We start from the raw sequence: 13,327 nt of genomic DNA, 5'->3' as shown, positions 1-13,327 counted from the left end.
TGGTCGCCTCACTACAGGAAGGATGTGGAAACTATAGAAAGGGTCCAGAGGAGATTTACAAGGATGTTGCCTGGATTAGGGAGCATGCCTTTTGAGAATAGGTTAAGTGAACTCGGCCTTTTTTCCTTTGAGCAACAGAGGATGAGAGGTGACCTGATAGAGGTGTATAAGATGATGAGAGGCATTGATCATGTGGATCGTCACAGGCTTTTTCCCAGGGCGGAAATGGCTGGCATGAGAGGGCACAGTTTTAAGGTGCTTGGAAGTAGGTACAAATGAGATATCAGAGGTAAGTTTTTTTTACGCAGAGGGTGGTGAGTTCGTGGAGTGGGCTGCCGGCAGCAGTGGTGGAGTTGGATACGATAGGGTCTTTTAAGAGACTCCTGGACAGGTATATGGAGCTCAGAAAAATAGAGGGCTATGGGTAACCCTAGGTAATTTCTCAGGTAAGGACATGTTTGGAACAGCTTTGTGGGCTGAAGGGCCTGTATTGTGCTGTAGGTTTTCTATGTTTCTATAAAACTGCAGTGTCACAGTAGCATTACAAGTGCACGAATATAAAAATATACAAATATGAGAAGAGAAGTAAAAACAAATAAAAAAAGTTATCTCAAACAGTCTAACAGAAGGGGATCATCACTCCACTTTCTGTAGGTTGACTCATTATAAAGCCAAATAGTCAAGGTTAAGAGGGACCTCATATAGCACTCTTTGGATCAGCACAATTGTCTTAGTCAATTACTAAGGTCCTTTGCTTGGACAAGGTGACATGCCGAGAGTGAAAAACATTGCCCAGAATTGCCAGGATTTTCCGTATGGCCATTCCAGTTCAATGTCTGCTAAATGGTAACCTATAGGATATTGATAATGGAGGATTCAGTGATGGTAATGACATTGAATGTCAGGCAGCAATAGCTGGGTTTTTCCTTGTTGGTTATTGCTATTCCCACTTTGTGCAATCATCAGCTAATCTCCTCTCTCAAACAGCAAGGCAAATACACCAAGATGCGGATTGACCCAATTCCTCCAACTGCAGTCTTTGTCTTCAGTGAATGCAATGAGCTCCCATACAGGTAATCCCCACAAAATGCTACAAATTATTGATAATCCTTTGTATTGTGCAGCTGCACAGTTTCAATCTGTTTTAAGATCTGCTTTCCATGGTGTTAATTGCATATCCATGAATCAATTTCACAGTAGCATTGCACATCACCTGTACATGCTCCACATATGTCATGAGTGTATACAAATCACAGACCACACAACTGATCTAGTAAGGCCATTAGGCAGCTTGCAGTTCCCAATCCAGAAATGAAAGAACAGTTCTTATTGCTGCCTCCTACAGCCAGGCCAAACAACTGTAGGCTTATTCTTCCCATCACTCCAAGTCCTCCACAATGTCATCCAGACAGGAAGGAAAAGCTTGGCATGCCTACTGCTCACATTCCTCTTTCATTGGCAATACTGAAATATCCCTTAGCAACAAACCCATTGAATGTGCACCATTGGTATTGCTGAGAGTTCGCCAGCTTCATGACTGCTTTTCTTAATTGGTGAGGAAATCTGGAACGGATGCTTCAATAGCATGCCAGAGTTAAGTCTGCTACATTAAAGAGGTTCACCTAACCAGAATTGACGTTCCACCCTTTCTATAGGACTCTCTCCAAGCTTATTTTGAGAATTTGATTGTTGTATACAATGTAACACAAAGCTCACTATTGATACCTCACTATTATCTAAATAAAGTGGATTCTGGTTAATAGAGACATATCAGGACCAATACAATTCAGCCCAATTAAGTGTCTGCCCCAACTAAACAAATTTGCATGAAAATAATTAAAAAGGTACTGTATTAAAAAAGACATAGTACCATTTAACTGAGCAACAAGTTATATATTTAAATGAAATACAGAACAAATTAGAACATTATTATGCAAATACAGTACTATAAAACTGTGCAATAGTTCCTAATCGTTATCGAGGGAGGAATTCATCCAGTGCACGGTGTCATGTTCTTTTGATTGAATGTAAATGAACAAAATCAGCACAATAATGGACTGCCTTCATACAAAGTTTCCAGCTATTGCATGCTCCAAATCTTCATTTTCAAGTTGATTGTCAATACTTTCTAATTCTTCATGGCTCCTAACTTATGGAAGTAGTGAAATTGTTTCTTTTTTTCATTTCCTGCCATTTCTGGAATCTCCAAACCTGAATGCTTGAAAATGCAGAGAGCAGAAAAATTCTGTATTGTCTTACTACTCACCAACTATCAGTGAGAAAAATCACACTTTTTGTACACAAACACACGCAACTGAAGCTATTTGAGAACTGTTCACTCTAAGTGCGGTGTAGTATCCAATGGCCACACATCCACCTAACTGGCACTAGTTAGAAGCTGTTCGGCAACAGTTTCCTGTCCCAAGTAAGCAACATAATGTCCCAAATAGACAAAGAGAATGCCAGCTATTTTATTGATTTTTTTTTGTTCTTTTAAATTGTCCCAAATCGGTAGCTGCCCCAATTAACCAATGGTCAAATTAACTGGAATCCACTGTACTAACATATTCTACCACCTGGAAGGCAAAGTGCAAAGTTGCATAGCATTATTTGTCAACAATGATTACATACTTTAAATAGTTAGCTACCAGATAACTAATAACTAAGAATTATGTGGAAATCCTTTGCATTACCTTCTCTCAGTTTAACACATTGTCGCTTTGAAAGCAAAAATACTGGTGTTTCTTTCATGATATCCTGTCCTTCAGACGGAAAATAACCAAAAAGCTGCAAAAAATCAATACAGATAATACATTTTCTTATAAATTTCATTACTGTTATAATTTAATTATTACATTTTATCTCTAACAAAACAGCAAGTCCTCTAAATCCTAATTCTGTTCAATCTTAACAATATTCAATAAACTTTCTCTGCATTATCGAGAGTCAATGTTACTCATAGCTGTACTAGCTGCAACTATAATCAGAAGGTTATTATGGAGAGATGGGTGCTAAATTGCACATTATATCTGAACCTATTTTTCAGTAATGAAAATGCTTAACCTGCATGTATTCATCAGGATCAGACAGCACACAAAATTCATTCCCATCCATTAATCACCATGGCTTAGTGGGAACTTCGAGGATTTAGAAGCTTTCATAAACCAACAGAAGGCAATTAAAAAAAATAATGAGAGAAAAGATGAAATATGAAAGTAACTAGCCAATAATATAAAAGAGGATATCAAAAGTTTTATCAGATACATAAAGACTAAAAGAGAGGTGAGAGTGGATATTGGACTACTGGAAAATGATGCTAGAGATGCAGTAATGGGAGACAAAGAAATGACCAATGAACTTAATATATTTTGCATTATTCTTCACTGAGGAAGACACCAGCAATATGCCAGCAATTTGAGATTGCTAGGGGGCAGAAGGGAATGTATTTGCCATTAAGGAGAAGGTGCTTGGAAAGCTGAAAGTTCTGAAGGTAGATACGTCACCTGGAACAGATGGACTACAGCCCAGGGTTCTGAAAGGAAAGCAGTAGCTGAAGAGATTGTTGACGCATTGGCAGTGATCTTTCAAAAATCACTAGATTCTGGAATGGTTCCCAAGGATAGGAAATTGTAACTGTCACTGCACTCCTTAATCAGGGTAGGATGCAAAAATCAGGCAATTATAGGCCAGTTAGCCTGACTTCAATGGTTAGGAAGTTGTTGCAGTCAATTATTAAGGATGAGGTTTCAGGGTACTTGGAGGCACATGATGAAATTGGTCAAAATCGGTTTTCTTAAGGGGAAATCTTGCTTATCAAAATTGTTGGATTTCTTTGAGGAACTAAAAGTCAGGATAGACAAAGGAGAATCACAGAACGTTGTTTACTTGGATTTTCAGAAGGCCTTTGACAAGATGCCGCACGTGAGGCAGTTAAGATAAAAACCCATATTACAGGAAGGATACCAGGATGGATAGATGATTGGCTGATTGGCAAAGAGTAGGAATAAAGTGACACACACAAAATGCTGGAGGAAGTCAGGAGGGCAGGCAGTATCTATGGAAAAGAGTAAACAGTCAATATTTCAGGCTGAGTCCCTTCAGCTGGACTGGAGAAAAGATGAGAAGTCAGAGCAAAGATGATAGGGAGAGGGGAGGAAGAAGTACAAGGTGGTAGGTAATAGGTGAAACCTGGAAAAGTAAAGAACAGGGAAGCTGATTGGTGAAAGAGATAAAGATCTGGAGAAGGGGGAATCTGATAGGAGAGGACAAAGGCCATGTGAGAAAGGGAAGGGGACAGAGCACAGAGGGAGGTGATGGGCAAGTGAGGAGATAAGATGAGAGAGGGAAGTGGGAACGGAGGAATGATAAAGGGGGGGGGCGGGAACCATTATCAGAAGTATGAAAAGTAGAATTGAAATGGGTGGCCACCAGGAGATCCCGCTTTTTCTGGCAGATGGAGCATAGGTGCTCAGTGAAGCAGTCTCCCAATCTCGCCAATATGCAGGAGGATCCACCAGGAGTACTGGATACTCCAGATGACCCCACAGACTTACAGGTGAAGCGTCGCCTCACCTGGAAGGACATTTGGGGTCCTGAATGGTGGTGAGGGAGGGTGTGTAGGGACAGGTGTAGCACCTGTTCCGCTTGCAAGGATAAGTACCGGGAGGGAGGTCAGTGGGGAGGGACGAATTGACAAGGAAGTTGCATAGGGAGCGATCCCTGCAGAAAGCAGAAAGTGGGGATAAAGGGAAAGATGTGCTTGGTGGTGGGATCCTGTTGGAGATGGCAGAAGTTACAGAGAATTATGTGCTGGATGCGGAGACTAGTGGAGTGGTAGGTGAGGAAAAGAGGAACCTTATACCAGGTGCGATGATAAGAGGATGGGGTGAGGGCAGATGTGCACAAAATGGAAGAGATGTGAGTGAGGGCAGCACTGATTGTCGAGGAAGGAAAGCCCGTTTCTTTGAGATGGTCCTCCTTCATTAGTTCTGGAACGAAAAGCCTCATTTTGAGAGTCGATGCGGCAGAGATGGAGGAACTGAGAGAAGGGGATGACATTTTACAAGTGATAGGGTGGGAAGATGTTTACCCTCCAGGTTGCTGAGAGAATCAGGTTTATAAAAGATATCAGTGGACAAGTTGTCTCGAGAGACAGAGAGATGGAGAAAGAGGAGAGAGGTGTTGGAAATGAACCACATAAATTTGAGAACAGGCTGGAAGTTGCAGGCAAATTTGATGAAGTCAGAGGTGAAAAGGGAATTGGAAGTCCTTTTGCAGGATTCCCTAAATGGTAACTTACAAGTTGAGTCAGTGTTAAGGAAGGTAATTGCAATGTTAGCATTCGTTTCAAGATGACTAGAATATAAAAGCAAGGATGTAATGCAGAGGTCTTATAAGGCATTGGTCAGACTCACTTGTAACATTACGAGCAGCTTCTGGTTCCTTATCTAAGAAAGGATGTGTTGGCATTGGACAGGTTCCAGAGGAGGTTCACAAGACTGGTCATGGGAATGCAAGGGTTAACGTATGAGGAGCATTTAAACGGCCCTGGGCTTGTACTCACCAGAGGATAATAGGAGGATCTCATAGAATTTTATCAAATATTGAAAGACCTAGATAGAGAGGATATGTCCCATATTCAGTGAGTCTAGCACCAGAGAACACACCATGAGAATAGAAGGACGTTCTTTAGAGAAGAGATGAGGTGGAATTTCTTCAGCCAAAGAGTGTTGAATCTGCGGTATTCATTGCCACAAATGGCAGTGGAGACCAAGTCAATTGATATACAGTATTTAAAGTGAAGGTTGACAGGTTCTTGATTAGTAAGGATGTCAAAAGTTATGGGAAGAAGGCAGGAGAATAGGGGTGAGAGGGATAATAAATCAGTCATGGTGGAATAGTGGAGTTGAGTCGATGGGCCAAATAGCCAAATTCCGCTCTTATATCTTATTGTTTTATAGTCTTATTGACTTCAGAATAAATAGGCTGTCTTTGTTCCAGAGGTTGGTTTGAACATTGTAGCCAGTGACAAAACAACACCTTCCCCTTTTTAAAAAAAAGGACAGAAGATGTTTACCACTGAATCATTAGGAAATTACTAAGCAGTTCTTTTAATTGCAAAATAAAATTCTTGAAGTGAAAAATGAATCCACCCAGTGAAACGAATGAAAAAAAAACAGAATCATTAAAAGAGACACACTGTTTAATTATATCTAAGTTACTTGCTGTGGGAAAATTTCAAAGTAAATCTATTGCAGACAATAATGAAAAAAATGTTAATAGAATATTAAATCCACAAATATTAATAATCAGCAGTCTAAAATAAAATGAAGTTTATTATGAAATCTTTATTTCATATACAGTTGAAGTCAAAAGTTTACATACACCTTAGCCAAATACATTTAAACTCAATTTTCACAATTCCTCACATTTAATCCCAGAAAACATTCCCTGTCCCTTTATTTTACGGATGTGAAATGTCAGAATAATAGTAGAGAGAATGATTTATTTCAGCTTTTATTTCTTTCATCACTTTCCCAGTGGGTCAGAGGTTTACATACACTTTGATAGTATTTGGTAGCATTGCCTTTAAGTTGTTTAACTTGGGTCAAACGTTTTGGGTAGCCTTCCACAAGCTTCTCACAGTAAGTTGCTGGAATTTTGTTCCATTCCTCCCGACAGAACTGGTGTAACTGAGTCAGGTTTGTAGGCCTCCTTGCTCACACACACTTTTTCAGTTCTGGCCACAAATTTTCTATCGGATTGAGGTCAGGTCTTTGTGATGGCCACTCCAATATCTTGACTTTGTTGTCCTTAAGCAATTTTGCCACTACTTCAGAGGTATGCTTGGGGTCATTGTCCATTTGGAAGACCTATTTGTGACTGACCTTTAACTTCCTGGCTGATGTCTTGAGATGTTGCTTCAATATATCCACATAATTTTCCTTCCTCATGATGCCATCTATTTTGTGAAGTGCATCAGTCCCTCCTGCAGCAAAGCACCCCCACAACATGATGCTCCCACCTGCATGCTTCACGGTTGGGATGGTGTTCTTCAGCTTGCAAGCTTCACCCTTTTTCCTCCAAACATAACAATGGTCATTAAGGCCAAACAGTTCAATTTTTGTTTCATCAGACCAGAGGACATTTCTCCAAAAAGTAAGATCTTTGTCCCCATGTGCACTTGCAAACTGTAGTCTGGCTTTTTTTATGGAGGTTTTGGAGCTGTGGCTTCTTCCTTGCTGAGCAGTCTTTCAGGTTATGTCGATATAGGACTCGTTTTACTGTGGATATGGATACTTGTCTACCTGTTTCCTCCAGCATCTTCACAAGGTCCTTTGCTGTTGTTCTGGGATTGATTTGCACTTTTTGCGCCAAAGTACGTTCATCTCTAGGAGACAGAATGTGTCTCCTTCCTGAGCGGTATGACGGCTGCGTGGTCCCATGGTGTTTATACTTGCGTACTATTGTCTGTACAGATGAACGTGGTACCTTCAGACATTTGGAAATTGCTCCCAAGGATGAACCAGACTTGACATAATTTTCTGACCTCAATCCACTAGAAAATTTGTGGGCAGAACTGAAAAAGCCTGTGCGAGCAAGGAGGCCTACAAACCTGATCCCAGTTACACCAGTTCTGTCTGGAGGAATGGAACAATATTCCAGCAACTTACTGTGAGGAGCTTATGGAAGGCTACCCGAAATGTTTGACCCAAGTTAAACAATTTAAAGGCAATGCAACCAAATACTAACAAAGTGTATGTAAACTTCTGACCCACTGGGAAAGTGATGAAAGAAATAAAAGCTGAAATAAATCATTCTCTCTACTATTATTCTGACATTTCACATTCTTAAAATAAAATAGCGATCCTAACTGACCTAAGACAGGGAATGTTTTCTAGGATTAAATACCAGGAATTGTGAAAAACTGAGTTTAAATGTATTTGGCTAAGGTGTATGTAAACTTCTGACTTCAACTGTAAATATTTCAAGTTCAAAACAGAGATGGACAATCACATACAACTTTAATGATAGCTGGAGCAAATTATAAATAACACAATAAATAACTGCTTGATATTAACTGAGCTTCAGCCCAAGCCCAGTTGACACTGGAGTCAACATTGTATGTTCTCATTGGACAAGTGAGTATCTCTTTCTATCCTTTGGTTTGTACATTTACTCCATGCTTTTCCAAAGATCTTACATTAGATGTCTATATGGTGCACACATTAACATAGCTACAAAATCTGAATTATGCCAATTTTGCATTATTTAAATATCAGTGTCCATCCTTTTCATTTAGTAATCTTCATCGAGATATGATAGGGTCTTTTACGAGACTCCTGGATAGGTACATGGAGTTTAGAAAAATAGAGGGCTATGGTAACCCTAGGTAATTTCTAAAGTAAGGACATGTTCGGCACAGCCTTGTGGGCTGAAGGGCCTGTATTGTGCTGTAGGTTTTCTATGTTTCTAAGACAGCTGAACCTGACATTTTGAGGTTAAGTATAATTACCCTAATGCAATGAAACAAAATATACACTTGCATAACAGCATAAAAATAAAAATGTCCTTCATTACAAAAAATATTGTCATAAAACTTACTTCGGTCCAATCAACAAATGCATCCAAATGGCTATTAATCTTCTTAAAAACAGCCTTTATATATTCACTTTTCAATTCATCATTGAAGAGATGTTGAACTGCATCATAAAACTGATCATATGTCATAGGGTCTAGTAAGAAAAATAAATAAGTACGCTGAAATGTATATTCATACATAAATATATTTCACATGAATGATTTTGTATGCTTGATATAGAAGTACAGAAAACATCAGAAATATTCAGCAGGTCATGCAGGAACTGTGGAATAAAACAGAGGTCAGATTTATTAAGATTCATTAGAAAGGGAAAGTTTAAAGCATAAGATACTTTAGGCAGCTGGTGCATATCTCAAATCCTGCTTATGCTACCACTGACGCCAGGCAGACCCCAGACACACTCTGAAGTGTATTGATAACAGCTGGGGTCACCCGTCTTGTAAAGACACTGATCTAAAGAAGGCAATGGAAAACCACTTCTGTGGAAAAATTTGCCAAGAATAATCATGGTCGTGGAAAGACCATGATCACCTACGTCTTACGACACGGCACATAATGTACAACTTTAGGATGCAGTAAAACTGATGGGTGACAGAACAGACTGAAGAACAATGATAAACTGCTGTATTCATGAACAAAGAAGCAAACTCATAAGGAACTCAGCAGGTGATGCAGCAGCTGTGGAGGCAAAGTGTGCGATAACATTATGAGTCAAGACCCTACATTAGTGTAGCGGGGAGATAGAGAGGTGAAGAGATAGATGGTGGGCAGATGGAGCAAGGACAAAGAGGGGAGATTGGAAGCAGAGACAAGAGGCCAGATGTGATTAGTGGAGCCAATGAAGGGTTGCAGACAATGGAATCCGATAATAAAGGAAGACATTGAGTGGAACCAGGTAAGAGATGGATGGTAACAGATGGGAAAAGTAGGGGCAGAGGACAGGAGATAGAGTGGGTTGACTGTGTGGTTATTAATCACATTTAACTAGGTGGAGGAGGAGAAAGATACTGAGCAATGGGGGAGCGGATGGAAAGAACTGTACGTGTGAGAAGATTAACATGGATCAGAAGGAAAAAGAATGGAACAGAAAGGGTGGGGGTGCAGGTTACCAAAATTAGAGAATTCAGTGCTTATCTTGTCAGGTTGTAGACTACCCATATGGAATATGAAGATGCAGTTCACCTGATTTGCAGTGGCTTCACCCTGGCAGTACAGGAAGTAGAAGGCAACAGGCTGGTGTGGGAGTGGGGTGTCTGCAACTATTATCCAAATCGTTTATCAGCCTGTCACCCTGTTCACCTTTGATACGGTGCAATTTTATTTTTCAAAGATATTTACAAAATTATTTTAGGAAATTAAATTTGTTAAGCTGGCATTCAACATGAGGTAGTAAATTGGATTGGACATTAGCTTTGCAGGAGAAGCTGGAGAGTGGTTGTAAATGGGTGCCTCTCTGACTAGAGGTATCCAATGGCATGCTGCAGGGATCATTGCTGCATTTGTTGGTGTTTGTCATCTGTACGAATGATCTGGATGATAACGTAGTAAACTAGATCAGCAAATTTGCGGATGACACCAAGATTGGGGGTGTAGTGGACAGTGAGGAAGGCTATCAAAGCTTGCAGTGGGATATGGACCATTTGGAAAAAAGGTCTGAAAAAAGGCAAATGGAAATTAATAGGCAGATAGAGTGTGATGTGCTGTACTTTGGGAAGGAAAACCAAGGTAGGGCACTGAGAAGTGCAGAAGAACAAATGATCTGGGAATACAGATCCACAGTTCTTTGAAAGTGATGTTACAGGTAGATATGGTTGTAAAGAAACCTTTTGCCATATTGGCCTTCATAGAGTTACAATGCCATGTTAAAGTTGTACAAGACATTGGTGAGACTTAATTTGGAGTATTGTGTCCAGTTTTAGTCACCTACCTACAGAAAAAATGGCAATCAGATTTAAAGAGTGCAGAGAAAATTTACAAGGGTCTGACCAGGACTTGAGGGCCTGAGTTATAGGGAAAGGTTGAATAGTTTAGGATTTTACTCCCTAGAGTAGGAGAATGAGGGGAGATAGAGGTATACAAAATTATGAGCGAGTATAAATGCAAGCCAGCTTTTTTGCACCGAGATTGGGTGAGACTAGAACTAGAGGTCATGGGTTAAGGGTGAAAGGTGATATGTTTAAGGGGAACATGAGAGTGAACTTGTTCCAAGGGTGATGAAAGTGTGGAATGAACTGCCAGTTGAAGTGGTAGATGCAGGTTTGATTTCAATGCTTAAGCAAAATTTGGATAGGTACATGGATCAGAAGAATATGGAGGGATATGGTCCAGGTGCAGATTAATATTTCGACATTGACAAGATGGGATAAAGGACCTGTTTCCTTACTGTCGTGTCCTATGACTCTATAACTCTAAGGATGTCCTTTTGGAACAAAGATAAGGACAATTTTTTTTCCAGGCAGAAGATGGTGAATCTGTGGAATTTATTGCCATGGATGGCTGTGGAAGCCAAATCATGAAGTATATTTAAAGCGGAGGTTTATAGGTTCTTGATTAGTCAGGTTACAGGGAGGGAGAGAACATTGAAAACCTCAGCACAGGAACAGGTCCTTCGTCCCACAACATTGTGCCACTCCTTGAAGATGTCCTGGGTACTTTATAGGCTAGTACCCAAGATGAAGCTGACTAAATTTACAACCCTCTGTGGCTTCTTTTGGTCCTGTGCAGTAGCCCCTCATACCAGACAGTGATGCAGCCTGTCAGAATGCTCTCCAAAGTATATCTATAGAAGTTTTTAAGTGTATTTGTTGACATACAAAATCTCTTCAAACTCCTGATGAAGTATAGTTGCTGTCTTGGCTTCTTTATAACTGTATCGATATGTTGGGACCAGGTTAGGTCCTCAGAGGTCTTCATACCCAGGAACTGGAAACTGCTCACTCTCTGAGCAGTTTCAATATAAACTTCCTGACTTTTGAACTCAATTTCTCAACTAAGAAAGGCTAGTATGCCATTTGCCTTCTTAACCTGTGTAGACATTTTCAGGGAGCTATGAACTTGGACCTCAAAATCCCCGTTCATCAACACTGTTAAGTTTCTTATATTTAACAGTGTACTGTCTCTTTACGTTTGACCTACCAAGGTCATCTCATGTTTGGCCAGGTTAAACTTCACTTCATGAGAGGAATTAATTGGCCTGAATTTAACTCAATCCCTTAAGGGGCTAGGGGCTAATAGATATCAGCACTGAAGACATCAGATCTAAAGAGGGTCACTGGCAAGAATAGATTATATGACTGTGTTATATGACTCTGTGACTCACTTCAGTATTGGACAGTACAATTTCACTTTAACAAAGCATCATTGTCTATTTCAAAATGCCATGATAATCAAAATATTATTAACATTATATTATTTCTTATAGCTGTAAATGAAAGTCATCAATTTCAGGTGCTTCATGTGACTGTGTTGCAAACCATTTATTGTTTATTTGGTCTCATTCTTAAATTATGTGAATTTAATGATGGAGTTCATTTGAACAAATAAATGAGAAATATACAGAATTAAAAAAATCTTTAAAATGTCAACTTTTTCCCTGGAATTGCTGGTGAAGAATAGTAAAGGCCAGGGAATAGCTAAGTCATAAAGACACAAAAAGATTCTTGCCCCTTTTGAGACACACCACAGCAGACTACAGCCAATGAATTACCTGTTATAAACTGAGGACTTCCCTTCACCATTTAAAGATCAGATCATATCAATTCTGTGTGCTCCCACCCTATTACCAGGCGAGACATGCAACATTCTCCATTTTGTTGGATGTCACATACTGTAGCTGGTGGACTTACACCTTGGGGAAAAGGTGACCTCAGCCAAAACAAAAATTGCCTAAGACATGGCTACACTTTGCAAAGAGACATGAAATACATCAACTCAGCAACACTGAAGATAATCTACAAAATCAGCAATTAAATCCCAAAAAGTTGACTTCAGCATTTATTTGTACAAAATATAAATTTTCAGTGACAATAAATAAACAGCTAAGTTTGCTTCAATCTGATCAAAAGGCCTTCATTACATTGTGGCTGTGTAGAAATGCTCACCAAAATCTGCCATCTTTTTAATGTTTTCACTGTCTTTTATATTCTGCACCATCACCACCATCATTTGATAGAAGCTGTCCACTCGTTCCTTGAATATGGGCAAAATGAATGGGTCTTCCAGATCCTGACTTGTAAATCTCTCCACCGACATTGTACCTGAAAGTTTCAAATACACTTTGCCTTTAAAAAAAAGTCCTGAAACTGTAAGATTTCAGCAATTTCCCTGCCCTCCACGTGGGCTAAATGCAATGTTGAGAAATGGAATTTAGGATGCCGAAGATCTGGGGACAGCCATGACCAGGTTAAGGCTATGCTGTTTCCCCGGCAACCAATTACAGGGCAACTTGTCCTGTCAATTGTCACATCAGCACCAGCAATGACGTCAGTGCCATTGTGACGTGGTGTCGATAGGTGAGGAATCGAAGGCTGAGGCTAGCTTGGTGGATGCTCATCATCATTGCCCCCTTAAAAAGACTCTCATCCTTAATATTGTGTCTAATGCAGAAGCCCAACACAGTCTACATAGTGAAGATGTTGTACTGGCCTTTTAATCTACTCTGTGATCAATCTAGCCCATTATCCTCCATTTTTCTTTCATCCATGAGCTCATCAAAGCGTCTCTTAA

General features: G+C 39.9%; 1 protein-coding gene across 1 annotated transcript in view; it reads right to left on the bottom strand.

Annotated features, from left to right (window-relative positions):
* Window positions 1-12,853, bottom strand: part of LOC140201991 (WD repeat-containing protein 64-like) — a 126,949-nt gene extending 114,096 nt beyond the window's left edge. The window contains exons 1-3 of the mRNA XM_072266858.1: window positions 12,703-12,853; window positions 8,605-8,735; window positions 2,694-2,787 (exon numbers count right to left, since the gene is read on the bottom strand). Coding sequence (XP_072122959.1) covers window positions 2,694-2,787; window positions 8,605-8,735; window positions 12,703-12,853 — 376 coding nt within the window. The remainder of the gene's footprint in view (window positions 1-2,693; window positions 2,788-8,604; window positions 8,736-12,702) is intronic.
* Window positions 12,854-13,327: the final 474 nt, after the last annotated feature.

Source organism: Mobula birostris, chromosome 8, assembly GCF_030028105.1.
Source record: "Mobula birostris isolate sMobBir1 chromosome 8, sMobBir1.hap1, whole genome shotgun sequence".
Classification (NCBI taxonomy): Eukaryota; Metazoa; Chordata; class Chondrichthyes; order Myliobatiformes; family Myliobatidae; genus Mobula; species Mobula birostris.
Note: the sequence above shows the minus strand (reverse complement) of the source record. Positions and strands in the feature narration are given on the sequence as shown.